A 17,157-nucleotide genomic window follows, 5' to 3' on the forward strand; every position below is an offset into this window, starting at 1 on the left:
AAGAGAGTGAATATCGGACTTACATTCATTATCTGGACCGAAACACAACTTCAAATGAATGCTAATGCTCTCCATATCTGCTCAATGTGTAAATATGTTTAAAAATGGCAACTGTTTGCTAATATGTTAGCCATGATAACAATAATATGTCAGTGATGTGTTTACAAGTTACAGATTACAGTCATTGTGTAGTTATGCCCACATCATAATTTTTACTTATTATCTTGCAACAGGTCATACATCTGAAATGTATTAAGTTCCATTCAGACAACTCTGTCTGGACTCTGTCAAGAAGGGTACATAATGATGAACCAAATAGCTATGTGAGCTAATCAGCACACAGTTTATGTTTTTTGTACACTGGCTTACTGTTGCACAAGTTGAAGAAAATGGCTGCCAAAAGTAACAAAACATTTTTTCAGGATTCTACAGCTTCCTTGGCTTGAAACAGATCAATACAATACATGTGAATTTTGTTACCTAAATCCACAATTGTCAGAATTGTCAAAATCAGCAACAGTAAATACAGCAAATGAACATGAGTAAAAATGAGATATTGTGATTTCAAAAAGAGGCCAGCAGAGCACTGACTATTGTATAAGCATGTGTAACCTGGTGTACAATTGCAAAATGATACATACTGTAATGGGGGCTGTGTTTGGAGATGGGTAATTCACTGAACTCATCCATTTGTTCTCTGCCTGAGAGAGTGAGAGCAAAGCACGTGCAGCCAAGCAGCCACATCAACATTCGCTTTCCTGCACCCTTGTCTGTGTGGGTGTATGAAATACTGTGTGTGGGAGGAAGTAGGTAGGTGGGGGAGCGAATACATAAGTGAGCCAGAAGTCAGGTACTGCCTCAAACTGATGCTAAAGTCAGTCAGTCAACCAACGTGACTGTTGAAGGTAAGCTCTCCTCTGCCGCTGCACTTCCTCTACCAGGCAGTTGCTTTCACTTCTTCACAACACTATATATTAGCCTTATATTCGTTCATCTGTGCTCAGGGCCTCTCGTCTCTTTCACTCCTGCTGATCACGCTCTATAATCTATGTTTTCAACTTGTTCTCCGGAAGTCTTTGTTTGACAGCCACACACCCACTCAGCCACCCAGCCAGCCCTTCTCCTTTTCTCACTCTCCTCCTCTCTGCCTCACCACTTTCATAGTGCATCTTCTCTCTCATTTGCATTTGTTCCGCTTCCTCGTGACAAGAAACAGTACATGTCAAAGAGCTGCCAGAGAAAATCGAATGGGAGAACACATGGCCCGGATGACAGAACAGATTTAAATGAGCAGGTACACTGAGGATGGGGCTGTTGAGTGTAGAAGATTTACCAGGCTGGATAATTGTTACTGATTGGAGTGTAAAGCAAGACGGTAAGTGACTCCAGCTTGATTTTTTTTTTTACAGTTTCAGTTTTTTCTTGACTGTTAAACAGACTTTTGGCCTAGTTACAGTATGTTCTGGTTTCTTGTAGTGTTATTCTTACCTACACTGTGTGATGGCAACACCATCAGATATTTCCTCTTTTCAAATGTTCCCTTTATAAAGCCATAACAGTGGTTGGAAATGAGATTAGCAGAGTAGACAAGATTAAGCAAGAAAATTTCATTTCCTATAATGACAAGAGAAATCTAAGAAAAATCTAGAAAGACTTCCTTCTTGTTTACATTTTGATGTGCCTCATTTTTGCTGATGTTTGTTTTTACAACAAGCAGAAGATATTTTTCAGTACAGTTTGACCAAATTTTTAAACTCATTCCATCCTGAGCACACTTGTAACTATTAAACTGCCTACATGGAAGTCTAATTTGAAAACGCATGTTGAACAAAACATCCCAGTTAATAATTCAAAGGCCCACACTGCAGTTATATTTTTGCATGGAGTTGCGGCATATATAACAATATCACATATTTACATAGCTGTAAGGAAGTGAAACGCAGACCAGTAAGAGGGTAGATGTAAGTTCCCAAGTTAATAATGTTAAAATTAAAACAAACTAACAGCGTTTCTTGTTTTTGTGGAGAACTCACTCGAACAGGAACACAAACAAACTTTCGTCAGTTAACAGCACCACAAAAAGTATTTGACGTGGGTGTGCTTATGCTGTACAACTAACAAAGATGTGCTCCATGCCAACTGTACCTCTGTGGGTGAAGTCACCCATATGCAAAATCCCGATACATGTAGAAACAGTACCACGGCAACAGGAAATGCAATTTGCTTGCCCTAATGCGAGGCTATTAATCTTTTCATGAAGGTGGCTTTGTGCTGTGATTAGATTACTGCACAAATATGACAGTCTGTCATGAGACAAAGCCACCACATGCTACTGTGATCAAGGGTATGCCATTTAATTGGTGATGACTGGTGACAGAAGCAACAGATAATGTCAGCAGACACATTTCATTTGGAGAGATAAAAGCCTTTTGTACTGTATGAGTATCTGATCTCACTCCCTCAGTCCCTCTGCTGATGTGAGTCACTCTCCTACATCATTCCCTGCTTCTCTCAACTGTATATAAACATTTCTCTGTTTTTTTTCCATATATTCCCATTGCCTGCATACAACACATATTTTTGCATCACTAGCTCTTGAGGTAAAATTAAACAGCAGAATTTGAAACGCCTCTACTTTTCTCTGTAACCATGGGTATTATTGCTCATCACAACAATGATATCACTCAGATAAACTGTAGATATGCCTTTATGTTGGAGCGGTATAATTGTTGACATCATTGCAAAACACATCTCCCTGGATTTTATCAACATGCAAAATCCAGACTGGATTAATTGCTTTTTTTAGCCATCTGTCCTAAAGGGTACAGCGTATCTGTCATCATTAGCTGCTTCAGTGTACTTCCTCATTGCCACGCTTATTTTCTCTCTTCCCCTGGTGCAATAATAAAATATTCTCCAGGAATGAAGCCTCATTTTCCTCTTTAAGAGCTAGACTTAGAAACATCCCTGCTCAAATAAGCAAATCTGCCCCTTTGATCTGAGGCAAAACAGAGGTCTAATGCAAACTGTTCTTATCTTACAGGTAATTAGAGACCTGGCACTGGTACATCACGACAGCAGCAGTGTTACCATGGAGACTGGCAAGCCAGGATTGGCGAGTGCTCCAGTGCACATCAGCTCCGTTGCAGCACAGACAGAGAAAAGGATGGACATACAGGCCCCACTGACAGCTGTTTACATCCACACAGTGCCTGCTCTACCAGCACAGCCTTACCCCCAGCCTCCTGCAGCGGCCCGGGAGCCTGCCGCACTCCATCTGGCCATGCCACCGCTCTACTCCAAGGAGACGCTTCCCTTTCTGACACTCCATATTGCTGGTGGGCTGCAGTCTCAGCCAGGATTGAGTCTGGTGGCTGCTGCTCCTGCAGCCAGACCCAAGTCAGCAGGAAAGCATGTGTGTCCTCACTGTGGACGGGACTGCATGAAGCCCAGCGTGCTGGAGAAGCATCTCCGCTGCCACACTGGGGAACGGCCTTACCCCTGCAACACTTGTGGAGTTTCTTTTAAGACTCAGAGCAACCTCTACAAACATAAGCGTACTCAGGCTCATGCCCGCCTCTCATCTGAATCAGAGCAGAGCAGCCTGGGCAGCCTGGACAGCATGTCCAGCTCTAGGGAGACTTGTACCTCCAGTTTGTCTCTAGATGAGCGCAGTGAGGAGTCGGGAAGCCTGGAGAAGGATACCACAATACCTACTGCTGAGATCACCTGTCCAGCCAGTACATCAAAGGTCTACTCTGTAAAGATGCAAGCGCCTGTCAGTGAAAAGAACGAGCTGACCCCTACAGGTCATAAGACAGAGCCAAATGAATGTGCAGAGGTAACAAAAGAAGAGGAGAAACAGAGGATGGAAAGCGAAAAGCTTCCTCTGACCGTTAGTCGACATCTTCCCCTTCAAAGACAAGAGGCCACTCTGTTCTCCAAGCAGTGGGAGAGCTCCGTATCCAGAGGGAAGTCACAGAGCCATGAGAGCACTGACTCAGGCTACAGTGAGAGCAGTGATCACTACTTAAGCCCCAGCAGCATTATACCGGACCACAGCATGGATTCCCTCGCCAAATCCACCAAGGAGCATCTTGAAGAATCCACCAGCACATGTGTGCCTTCTGAACCAGGCCAAGGAGGACAGGAGACCAAAGACACTGCAAGGGAGCAGGAGCAGAGGACACTGGAGGAGCGCATATCTAAACTGATTTCGGAGAATACAGCTGTTGTGGAGGACAAACAGCTGGAGAATGTAAGGCCACGGAAGACAGTTCTTTCTAAACAGGGTAGCATTGACCTCCCAATGCCATACACATACAAGGACTCCTTTCACTTTGACATGAGAATCAGTAAAACTCCGAATGTTGGGATACAAAGAAACAGGAATCCCGGATTGTACAGCTCAGTGCCAACTCAGCGCTCCTCCACCATGGATCATGCACCCTTAACCCGCAGCAACTCCCTCCCCTTTAGTGTTACCCTTCTGCAGCCCGAGGGGAGCAGCCCAACTGCCTCCTATCAGAACGATTATGTAACACTCATTCGGAGGGGAAGCTCTGGCCAGATCAATCCAACAGGTTTCGCAATCAAGCCTCTGAACCAGCAGTCATCCACCCACCGCCCACTAGTCCGGCAGACAGCCGTAGACTGCAACCACGCAACAGATGCTCTCTTCATGAATTCATCTGTGGAGGAGGTGTGCGCCGGCAGTTTCAGCTGTGATGGGGATGGCGGTGACATTTGTGGAGAGCCAAGCAACAGAAAGTTCCGGAGGAAGAAAGCACAGAAGTTTGCTTACAACAAGTGGTACATGTATGGGGGAGGGACATTTAAGAAGCTCTACAATGCTGAGAAAGTTGGTGATAATAGTGTTATCAAAGGCAGGAAATCTTCTACAAACCCAGAGCATGAGGTTGTTCAGGGCCTGCAAAAAAGGTTGTCAGCAGTTTGTAAAGAGACAGTAAAGACAACAAGCTCAACTATAAACTTCATAAGCAGCAGTTCAACAGTGTGTCATCCAGGTTGCCCTCCTGCAAAGCTCTCTGGTGTAGATTTGAATCTAAAAACTGGCCAGCTTCATTCATCATGCAGCTCTCTTAAGACTCCACTCGGGAGAAACCTGTCTTTGTCTACATTGCCATTACCTTCTATTGGATCACTAGTTACTCACAAAACAGACAGCATGAGCAGAGCAGATGCAGGGAAATTGATTAATGAAGAAAAACATACCGACTCCACCTCCCAGTTCTGCAGGGCCCATATTCCCTCCGACAGGAAAAAGCAGAGAACTGATGACAAAATAATTTGCCCTGTGGAGATGGAGACTGACCCAAACACACTGACTCATCCCCCTCCCTCTGTCACTGGCAGTGTGCCTCAGCAGGATACAAATCTCAATTATGTCAACCTTCAAACAAATCAAAAACATTCTCAGCTCAAAGGAGCTCTCTTTCCTCCTTGCATAATCAATGCAAATGCACCGTCTATTAGCACCTCACCAGCCACTTCCATCCCCTCCTCTGCCAAGACAAGCTTCTTGCCCAAGTACCAGCTAAAGTTACCGAACACTGCTGAACATGATTCAAATCCTACGCTGCCTGTTGTGGATAAACCGACAGGAACTGATGGCCGCATTTTCTCCTCTGCTCTGTCATCTTCTCACACTGAGCAAACCTCAAGCTCAGTCACAACTTCTGAAAATAAATGTTGTGATCCTGTCACCTCGCCATTGGTGCAGACATGTGATATCAAAAAGACAAATGGTTTTAGCTCCTTTCAAGGCCAGCTACTCTCGCCTGAATCTTTAAGACTCAATCAAAACGTGTCATCTAATCTTGCCATAGTGCACAGGCCATTTGCAGGAACCACGATAACCACAACCTGCCTACAATCTTATCAGGCAGGATTATGCAGCACTTCAATTGAGAGCTTGCCTCCAAAACCATGTGTGAGTTCAGCATCTATGCATCTACCCAGACCTGTTGCAGCTGTGGTTGAGAACATCCCTGCTACACATATCATAACCACAGAAAACAATCAGCCATCTGCTGCTACCATTACAGCTTTCTCACAAGGACAACCCCCACCTTTGTCACACACACATGCCTCACCAGCATCAGGCCAGTTGAATCCTGCAAACGGAGCAAACGCTGCTTCAAATACCCCGATTGTACCGTGTCACATTGCACCATTTGACTCAGTGCAGCCAGCAGGACAGAACGTCTTTCATGTTCATACAGCGGACCTCCAGATCTGCTTGCAGATTATATCCGATGAGCAACTGGCTCTCATTGAACCCCAGATTGAGCGGCAGGCAGTTAGCAGCCTCTCACAGAGACGTGACATGGACGCGGTGGCCCTGGAAATGATTCAGACTAAAGCTCAAAACTCTGTCCTCATGGAAAATAGTCATGAGAAAAGTGATCATGAGCAGTCTGGAAATCAAAAGGAGTTGGACCAAAGTAAGTCTTTACCTTCCCTTAACATGGAGAGCATAAAACCTCCCCTGTCTGTCCAGTTTGGGAAGGCACAGCCGAATCTCCACATGACTGAACATAGTGATTCTACTCAGGCTACAGTATCAGCTGAATTTAAACCTCCTGAAGCTCTAGGCTTGCTGCAACGCCCACACAAACAAGGTCATATAAACACGGTCACAGAGACTCAGAGCTGTATGGGCGATGTTATGTTAACTGCTGCTTCACTCAAAGGTGTAAAATCAGGAAGGAACCAAACTTCAGACGAGGAACATGCACTTTCTCTGAACCATTGTGCTGAAGAACAACATTTGCCAGACAGGCGGGTCAGCCAAGGTGGACTGGTCTCTCAAACACTCTCTGGCCAACACAAGCTCAATATGACTGCTCCTTCTCCTGGTGCAGTAAATCAGAAGTGCACAAGGAGTGAATTACTGGGCAAAGAAAGCCAACACAAACTTAAAAACATAGGAGGCTCATGTAATGTAGGCGTAATTCAAGCCAAGGGTGAAGACTTTACATATGAAAGTAGCAGGTTAGAAAGTGGAGAGACCTGCCCTCCCCTGCAGGTCGGGCTAGGTCGGGCCTCCAGTACACTGTGTGCTGATGAACTCTCTGGTACAGTTTCTACATTTTCCATGGATAAATGCAAATCCCCAAGACAATCAAATCCACAAGTATCCATCTGCTGCAGAAATGTGGAATCTACATTATCAGAGACTCTAAATTCATCTAAACATGCAAACATGGGATGCGACAGGGTGGGATCTTCGGACAATGCTGCTCCTTCACAGGAAATGACTCTCAGTGAATCACAGGGTGTAATCAGTTCAGCCCACTCAGATAAACACATGGGTCCGTTTACTTCAATGTCTTCTGACATCCAGGTGGAAAAAGCCAAAGACATCCCAGCTGTGCTTACAAGTATACAGAGCCCTACTGCAGGTACATATGACTTTTTTGTTAATATTGATTATATGTGTTGTATAGGATCTGAAAGCTGAGCAGTGCAGCGTGTAAATTTGTCATTGTTTACCTCTGTACTCAAGCACACTGGATTTAAAATTAAACCATGGCTATGAAGATAAATAGCTGACTTTAGGGTGTTTAATGGAGTTCACATCCATATTGGGTGAACAGTCCAGGATCGTAGATTTAACATATAGCACAAACATGGTTTTAGGGCTAATCAGTGAAATGTCCTAGACTTATTAAACCTGACTTCACCCAAACTGATTATGTATATCACTGTTTAAGGCCAGACCAAAGGCAAAAAGCCCCCGAAATACAAGGCGGAATTACTACCTCAGAGGCCTGAAATCCTCAGGTTCACTACATATTTGTAGTCATTTATTATTATTTATTATTTATTTATTAGTTTGTGACATCATAAATTGCCATATCTACCGAAATCAATATATTGACAAAGGTCTTTAAACAGGTTGCTGCATTATTACCTAATCTTAAGGCTGTCTCTGTGATCACTCCTTATAGTGCACTATATTTACCCCCCAACAATTTATCTAAGTGTCTGAATTCTGAGGGTGTACATTTATTTACTATAAAATACCCTCAAAAATTTCCACAATAGAAGGACAAAAGTAGCATCCATGGCATATATGACCACTTTCACAGTATATGTGAAAATTACTGTCGTGAATAGTACTGTAAGTGTCCAAAATCTCAATATTCTGCTCACTATTGGATAAACTGTGTCTGTTATATAAGAAAATAGTGAATGAGTGAATGAGGGAGTGATTTTGTACACAACCCTGGTAATGCAGAAGGGCCCAGTGTCAAAAACTATTTCTAAAGTTTTCAGAAAATTTATGGGTTAGCTACTCACATCATGGAGCATTAAATTTGTTTCATTTATTTACTTGAAAGTGAAAAGATATATACAGGATGCACAGAGAGATGGTGGTGTTGGTGGTGGGAGTGTCATCAGGAGCTCACGGGCGCACAAGTGGGTTAACCCAGCCTTGATGACAGGGGCCAGAGATGAAGCTAGTTAGTATAGTATAGGGTCGTCAGAGCATCACTGGGGAAGAAGTGTTTTCTGATATCTGTGGTTTGAGGGCCTCAGGCAGTTGTTGAATGCAAAGTCTTTGCTAAAATATGATTTAATAAAGTTTATCTTCATTTGTACAACATATTTGTATACAGTATGAATGTATAAAATAGCTACAATTACTGTTCATCAGGTGTCAAATTAAACTTGAAAGTCAGCAAGTGTCCAGTGTGCTGGAGTACAGAAACAACAGAACAATCACTGTCACTGTACTACAGTATTATGTGCAGACTGTACTGTATTTGCTTTTACAGACAAGTTAAGTCTGAGCATTTTTCAGGTTAGAAACTAATAGTTACCATATTTTTACCACAAGGTGGCAGTAAATGATCACAGGCTTTCAGAATGGAGGCCATGTCTGAACCTGGTTTTGTTCACTACAAAATCACATAAACCCATAATTGATGTGGAGGTCTTTTTTGGTCTTTGTCAAAGAAATTAACTGCACTATGAGGAATTTTAATTATAGGCAAATATAATCAAATGGCGGTTTGCTTAAAAATCTCTCCATGATGAAATAAAAAAGCCTATCTCAAGGTCCATGTGGCTTTAATTTTGGCCATTGTTGTCCTTATAACTGACATTTGAGCTGTCCTTGAGGATTTCCCACAGAACTGCAGGGTCCTGCAGTATTTGAAAGTGTCATTCAATCCCCATTAAAGCACAAGACACCAATCCACCCACTCTTTTAGGTAAAGGAGCTGAGTGTTACAGACAATAACAAAGTTAAAGGGCCAGCTAAAGGGGAGCACATTATAAACAAAAGAGCTGCCATTCTCTGACCTCCATCCACCGCCTCCTAGCAAAATAAGTTTCTAGTTGTCCTGGAGAGACTTGGAACTGAATATAGGAGCATGGTGGTTTTGTTTGATGTAATGTAATTTTCCTGAAGATTATTATTATCTATGCCAGGTCAAGGATAGAGGTCGTTCTCTTACCACAGTAGCATTGTTGAGGTCATTGATGGAAAAGCTGGAAAACTTGGGGAGTGGATGGGGTTGGAGGAGGAAGAGGTGGTGCTGGTCCCTGTGTGTTTTCTCAGAGCACAATGAGTTTGCCAGACCAAAGAAATTCTAATGCTAGAAAGTCTATGAATCCATTTGCTTTTCATGAAGAAGCACTGTTATATCCTCTGCTGTATATTATATCTGACCACATTTGTCTAAGTATTGTCTAATACCCATCCCATCAGAAAAAATGGTCACATTATTTCCTTAAATTTAGTTGATGGATTGGTGGTGTACTGTTCATATGATGTGCATAATTTAAGTTATTGTTATTGTCTTGTTGAAGTTATTGTTACAGTCATTTATTTTTTATTATACTATTATCCAAATGTAAATTTAACCACCAGCACTGGTTTCTACATTCAGGGTCTCACAATAAATTGTATAATCTCCACCTTAGTTTTCCAGTGAGTGAAAACTGACTGATAAGCATTAACATTGTGGATTCAAAGAAAACAACTGCTTTTCATTAGTTTTTCTTCCCCTAGGGGTTATGGAGGGAGCCTCCCTGGCAGGATGTGCAGCCCAGAAGGAGCCGCAGACACAAGGACATGGAGGGACCCCTGGACAGCCAGACTGGAGGCCAAAGCAGACCCAAGAGGCTGAGGAGACAAACACAATGATACAATGCATGGAGGAGCAGGGGAGTGGAGTGATGGAAGAGAATAAGAACGGAGGAATGAGTAGTATCAAGGCAGACGAGGTGCCAGGACATTGGGGGAAGGTCGAGTCTAATTGCAGATACACAGTTTCACCAGATCTGGTAACGCCAGAGGTGAGTTGAATGAAGTGAATTTGCTGGCTAAAGCAAATGCTCATTGGGTGAATGTTTTCAAGAAATTCTCTTTCTTTTTTTCTGCTGTTTCAGTGTTTACCTTGCATGTATTGGTATGGTTAACAAAGTCCAAATACATGACTGTACAGCCCCTGCAGACATTACAACTAAATACATCAAGAACGAAATATGAGACAATAAATACTAGGAACCTTATTATAATTCAACACACCCTTTCATCTACCTGACCCATGTACAGGAGTTTTTTCCAATCCAGCATTCTTTCTGAATCCCTTTTATTGCTTTAATTAGTCTTAAACTCTGCTAAAGCTTTCCACAAATCCCTCACAGCCCAATATATTCAGACTGTCCTGATATGGGGATCGTGTGGAAGCAGGTTTCAGGCATAATGGGTTGTTACATCCCAGAATTGTTTTTCACTTTTGTAAGCCATTTACCAAGAAAAGAGAAGCATGCAAGCCAAAATATGTGCTTTTCTCGTGAAATATTCACAGCACAATAAATATATGATCCCCATGATGAATTGAACAGAGACGAAAAAAAAAAAAGATTTACAAAACATGGCAAATATACTAAACCAAAAAGTATACTACAAAGCCACACACAGCGGCAAGTGAGATATAAATTATGAGGATTTATGAGCCTTTTAAACCATAAATCCATCATAATAATACTGGAACTAGGCAGCTGAAAGCAGTTACACTGGCGGAAGTTTGTTTTCATGCCAGTTTCTTTCATATGGTTTGAAACTTGAAAATGTAAATAAGTAAAATTTTATTTATATAGCACCTTTCAAAACCTAGGTTACAATGTGCTTTACAAAAGGATAAAAGATTAAAAGAACAAAAACAAAGATGTATAATGAATAGTTGAAGAGCAGTGTTTGCCACAACTGAATCAATTTGATATGTTTGCTTGCTGAGATGATTTTATCATAATTCACTGGGCATGAAAAGCTTTGTGGTATTTGAGTAATGCGGAAAGCTAATGAGAAGGTTTAACGGAGGGAGGACAATGGCTGTATTATTATGGGGGTATGACGGTAATTTTCCTCATGTTCTGTTATTAACAGGGAGAAGACAGAGGGGTCAAGGCAGATTCGTCTTGGCTATCTGAGCAACATCTTCAGCATCTTTCCCAGACGCATCCTGGAATGTCTGAATACCCTCCACAGAGCCCTCAGCAAGCTCCAAGCACATCAAATAACCTTAATTTACCTGCCAGCGGCAGTCAGACCGGCCTTTTCAATTCTCCACAGCCCCCATTGGAAATGAACTTTTATTTCTCACAACAGCAACACTGGAACAGCAGCATCACTCATAATAAACAGACACAGATCTTGATTGAACCAAATTCAAGTCAACATACAGCTCAGGACCTGTTAGCGGAAACACAAAATACTTTTTCACAAACTCAAACATTTACACATCAGGACCAAAAGCAAGACCAAAAGCTGACCCTGTCTGCTCAGCAAGGAAATACTACTGCAGGAAACAATAGTGCTGCAGAATGCTGTTGTAATAAATCAACATTAGAAAGCCATAAAAGTCCAAGTCTCTCATCTGATGTCAAAATATCATCTTCCACACACCCCAGCCAAGTTTCTCATCCTGTTCAAGTCAGTAGAGTTGCTGGTTTGACAGGAGACACCCAAGCAACAAAGAGCAAGGTGCTGGATAATAATACTGTGCGGCCAACACAGACTTTTATGAACACAGAGCCTGATAATAAGCACGAAACCAAGGACCAGGCACCACATGACTACACAAGTCAGAGCAGTAACTCTGAGAGAGGTGACATAACCAACAAATACCAGGCTTTTTTCTTGGCTGGTCAGCTTCACAGCTATCAACCAGTTGACTGTCTGACCAGTGGAGTGAGGCCTGTGCAAAGCTGTCAGGACTACACAGAGGACACCAGCAGTAGTGATGATGAGGGAAAGCTTATCATTGAGCTTTAGGGGGGAAGTGCACATGCCTACATTCTTCTTATAACTTTACCTGCTGTAGATATGTATTTTTCAGAGGCAAAGCTGCTGATCCAGAGGCAGAAATAATATCATTGACTGAGTTAATGAGAGGAGAGTGAATGAACTGCATTCATTTGCTGGAAACTCAAAATAAGTCAAAAATATGAATAAAAAATAATAAAAACTTAATTATTTATGTTTTTCATTATGATAAGGCAACAAGCAGCTCTTAAAGAATGATGTAGGTTATGTTTGGGCTAATGTTCACATCATATGCCTAATGTAATTACCAGCAGCCAAGTAGAAAAACTGTTCAGATGAAACTCCTAGTTGTGATTGCAAGTATGAGATATTGTGAATTTATGAGAGCTACAATATCTCCAATTGGTAAAAAGAACTACCAAACAGACCTGTGGTAAAATGAAGACTAAATCTCTATTGGCATGGGACTAGTTTTAACTGGGGACCTCTCCTCTAGTAATTTGCAATAATTGCGGAGGTTGTCTGTGATCTTAATCCCGTGCAAATCTGCAATGTCTTTAATTTGTAAAGTAAAAATTCCACGACAAATTAACTACCATATTTCACCAAACACAGAGGTCATGTGATAATATTAGTCCTGTGCAAATCAGCATCTCTGTGATTTGGGGTCATTTTTTTTTTTTTTAGTAAGATTTTTTGTTTTCTCCGTGCCTTTTTTCTGCATCTTTCCCAATGGAGAATTATGGAAGCTGTGGTGGAAATTATAAATGAAAGATTTGACAACATTTGGGGTGCAAATTCAGGAGGCTTATCATCTTGCTACACAGCAAGGAGACCCATTCACAGAAAGAGCAACTTCAAATCCAGATGAGTCAAATCTCAAAAGATGATGAGATGGATGACATACATGGCAGCATGCGGTAAGGACTATTTTTTTTATCTTTCAACAGGCTCCATACAAACGCCTTTAGTGCTAAGAGCCTTGACATTTTCAATCATATCTGGGAGATAATGTCAGTAAATCCAAATAAAATCGAAACAGAAACAGTCCTGGGAGTGGGGGGGGGGGGGGGGGGGGGGGGGGGGTCTAAATCACATGAAGTCCCCATCCCATGAGATCCCATGCCAAAAGAGCTTAATAAAATCCATAAAGGTAATAACAGTGGGAGCCATACACTGTTTGTTTATATCTGGCTAGATAATTTAGTCTTAATTTCCATTTCAATGGTGTGACTACAAAGCTGGCATGGGGGTGTCTTGGATTAATGTGTGAAAACTCCCAAGTTGGAGTGATTTTTCACATTCTTCTGTTTCATTCATGTAGTGTCATTTGAATGGGAAAACTAGGAAAACCTTCCATTAGACTTAGGGGGCACACTCACAGCTATCCTTGTAGTCACACTGGATAAATAGCCTAAATTAGCTACTTTTGCTGTGTTAATGCAATGTGGTTTATTAATTAGAAGTGAAAGCAGTGAAATAAGATACAATTTTAAACTCATTTAAAATGATATAAATTGTAATGGTGGTAACATTGGACTTTATTTTGATCTAACTGCCAGCAAATGTGGCTTTGCAGCCATTTTGCCAGTAATCGGTTCTATAGTAGTTATTTTCACCAAGTTGAGGATATTGTAGCTGTAAGAAATCCCTGATATCTCAGACTCAGAATTACAACTCTTAATTGCTGTCTGAACAATATGATGTGGATGTGACATTTCCATTAAACTAAAGTAGCATGAATGCAGTATGAGACATGTAGGGCCTGTGTGGACATGCCCATTCCTGTAATGCCCACAAAAAGCCCAAAAGCTCAGGAAAATGAAAATAAATGAAGAAAGGCAATGACATGTTGTGTTCTTTCATTTATGACCACCGTCAGCTAGCTAGGTTAGCTAACGTAGGTAACCTAGCTAATGTTTTATTGACACTTATATAAGTATGATTTAAAAAAAACTTGTTCACCAAGGTTTCCTGTACTCATTGTCTATTAATTTATAGTAATACATGTAAATACCAGAAATGAAACTAATACCCATTGGTCTGTAGTTCCCCCAACTCTGAATCACTAACAAAATAAGGCTAACAGAAACTTGAGTTTTTGCAGATTAACAGTGCAGTATCCATCCTCTCTCACTCCTTGCCTTTTTTGGCTTCAGTTGACTGTTGACAGAATAATTGTTGCTACTTCTGCTTTTTTAATCTAAGCAATGAGATTACCTCTGCCTCAAAGAAATGTGCAGCTTCCGATCCTCTCACACACGCTTACACACACACATAATTGGTCATAATTTGTGTTTACCTTCCCACACTCACTCTCTCATAAATTGCACTCTGTAACCTTTATAGGCAACACCTGTGTGTTACTCATATGCTGCCAGATACCCATTAAGTCAATCACTGCTGCAAATCAGATCAACCTGGTGAAGCAGGCTTTGGCTGGAGGGGTATGACCCTTTTCTCAGTCTGGGTTTTGCAATGAGTCAGGAGCTATGACAAAGCACTGGAGCTCAGGGGAACAGGAAATGGGTGGATGTGAACATTTCTGTACATAAATCCACAGCTATAGCTCATGCTGACTTGCTTGCCAATCCTCAGCCTATTAGTCTTCATAAAACATTTTGGACTTGACAGTTGTATGTGTGAAAATAGTGCTGAATGAGCTTAATCTCAGCTTTATCTCTGTTCAGGCCTGTTTGGTTTGATGTGTTAGGTGAGTTTATAGAGCTGTTTGAGACACAGGAAATGCAAGTGTGCAAAAATGTGCAACAGAGTTTACTTGGTCAAGTTAAAAGCAGATTTATTATTGTGATACAAATATTAATATTTGTTTTGTTTTCATTTTCTAATTTTATATTCTTGTTACAAATTTAATGCACATCATTTTGTGTCTTTAGCCATTTTGTCAAAAGAAGAAGTAAATTAAACTGTACCAAAAATGTTTTCCCCTGCTGATTGTGTGGGTCTATTCAGTTAAACCTATACATTTTGCTCTGCTAGGGGTCTCTCAATTAAAACAATAACAAAAGACGGAGTTTGATGACATCGTGACGTACCATGGGATTATGGGAGTCGCTGTCTTCATTGTTAAACAACCATCATTGCCGTCATTGAAGTCAGCTTCTCCTGGTTAGGATTCCTTCAGTGTTCATCATTCAGGAGGTTTTTACTAAAGCAGAAATATCCACAGAGGTCTCCTCTCCAAAACAAACGGACCTGGTGATTAAAACCGGTAAAAACACTGAATGAAGCAGTTTCACATTAAAAATCAGTGTTTCTCTGACGCTGTTCGGTGGACACAGGACGTCCAGAGGGGCTATGAGCCGAGCTGCCGCTAATGTTTGCTCAGCTTGTTTCTCTGTTTCTCTTAAGATCCAGACATCTGATGACTAAAATCCTCCATCCAGTAAAAGATATAGCCAAAAATGACCAAGATATAAAAAGTGTATTGTAAACATGTGGCTTAAAACTAGATAAAAGTCCATTTATGACTGGTGGACAACCACAATGTTGATGCATGCACAAAGAGGATATGACACCATTGACATGGACTGTTACCTGATTAAAATTATGGATTTCTCTGGGTTTGAACATTGTTGGAAACATTTGGGATAATGTACGTACACAACTCACAAAAATACATAACTTGGGTCTAATCAATTTTAGACATTTTAATCCAGAAAAGTTATATATTGGGCCTTTAACATAGAAATATAGGACTCTCTTGGATAATGTAATTATCATACAGATTTATGTTATGACCACAAGTTTTAAAAGGGATATACTCTGCACATTTACAGAGCTATATATTTAATCTGGGGCTCTACTGGAATATCTTTGCATGATTTACAGTTCAAAAAACTCCTTATTAAACTCATACTGACCCTTTACACTGCCCCTCAATTCAGCCTTTGTCTGAAACCAGCTGTTTTAGCTTGTGTCTCTTTGTCTCTTGGAAGCTGCCCCTCAGGCTGGTCAACAAACCATGAAACAAACATTAGGATTTCACTACTTTTGTTTGTTTGAGTCAGAATCAGATCCAAAATATGAGAATTGACGAACCAGTGTCAAGTCATCAGCAAGACAGAAATAACCGTCACAAAGCGTTCAGGGCAGGTTGAAGCCCTGGCTTTTGACTTACAGGGAGCATTTCTACACACAATAACCTCAAGTTTTGGAACTGTGACGATGTTTAATATAGATATCTGACATCATGACAGTAAATAAATAAAATCCCAAAAAAGTATTTCAACTTTGTTTCTGAGAAATCATGTTTATTCCCAAAGTATGGCATGGCAGAGAGCTCTAAATAGAGAGGTAGCTAACCATATTACTTACAGTACTTCCAACAATCCAACATTGACCCAGAATTCAAAAGTTAATTGATATTAATTACAGATTGTAATTTCAGTTTCCTCAAAACATTAATCTTTAACTTCCACCCAACGTTAACAGTGCATGTAACTGAATTTTAAGCTTGGTAATTGGATTTTTTAGGTGTGAGTCACATCTGTTGGAAAAATTAATGGAATTTTTACTTCCAGAGCCAGGGACACTGGAAAAAGCTCTTCTCACTTTGCAACCATATTCATTCTCCTTTTAGTTTAGTTTTGATCTCATCCAACTCCAAAAACAAATAGTTATACTCTCCTCACCACCCAAGCACTAAACTATCTCTGTGCTGTTTGGTGCTGGACAGGTAGTGTACAGTGGGTTTACTGGAAGTGTATTGGATTAAAAAAGCTGCAGCTAGAAACAAGGAAACAAGGTTAATGAGAGCACTAAGACTGAACCATACAGCTAATGTGCTGTAAAACCAAAACTGAGCTAAAAAAGGTTATAAAGCTTCA

The 17,157-nt window shown here is 41.0% G+C and overlaps 1 protein-coding gene across 3 annotated transcripts; it reads left to right on the forward strand.

The window, feature by feature from the left end:
• The first annotated feature begins 799 nt into the window (after positions 1 to 799).
• Positions 800 to 16,439, forward strand: znf831 (zinc finger protein 831). Of its 3 annotated transcripts, none has more exons than XM_067588422.1 (4): positions 800 to 905; positions 3,044 to 7,427; positions 10,034 to 10,335; positions 11,429 to 16,439. In XM_067588422.1, the coding sequence occupies exons 2-4, from the start codon at positions 3,092 to 3,094 to the stop codon at positions 12,314 to 12,316; spliced, it is 5,526 nt and encodes a 1,841-aa protein (XP_067444523.1). In that variant the 5' UTR covers positions 800 to 905; positions 3,044 to 3,091; the 3' UTR covers positions 12,317 to 16,439. The 3 variants fall into 3 exon arrangements, with proteins under 3 accessions (XP_067444523.1, XP_067444522.1, XP_067444524.1); XM_067588421.1 differs by lacking the exon at positions 800 to 905 and adding an exon at positions 934 to 1,375; XM_067588423.1 differs by lacking the exon at positions 800 to 905 and adding an exon at positions 935 to 1,375 and having other exon boundaries at positions 10,049 to 10,335; positions 11,429 to 16,438.
• The last annotated feature ends 718 nt before the right edge of the window (positions 16,440 to 17,157 follow it).

The sequence above is a fragment of the Thunnus thynnus genome, chromosome 4 (assembly GCF_963924715.1).
Source record: "Thunnus thynnus chromosome 4, fThuThy2.1, whole genome shotgun sequence".
In the NCBI taxonomy this organism is placed as follows: Eukaryota; Metazoa; Chordata; class Actinopteri; order Scombriformes; family Scombridae; genus Thunnus; species Thunnus thynnus.

Bases quoted from the DNA above. Each gene is read 5' to 3' on its own strand.
- znf831 (XM_067588422.1), top strand. From the start codon at position 3,092: ATGGAGACTGGCAAGCCAGGATTGGCGAGTGCTCCAGTGCACATCAGC. The intron at 7,428-10,033 runs GTACATATGACT...GCTTTTCATTAG, and splicing joins TATACAGAGCCCTACTGCAG to TTTTTCTTCCCCTAGGGGTT. The intron at 10,336-11,428 runs GTGAGTTGAATG...TGTTATTAACAG, and splicing joins CAGATCTGGTAACGCCAGAG to GGAGAAGACAGAGGGGTCAA.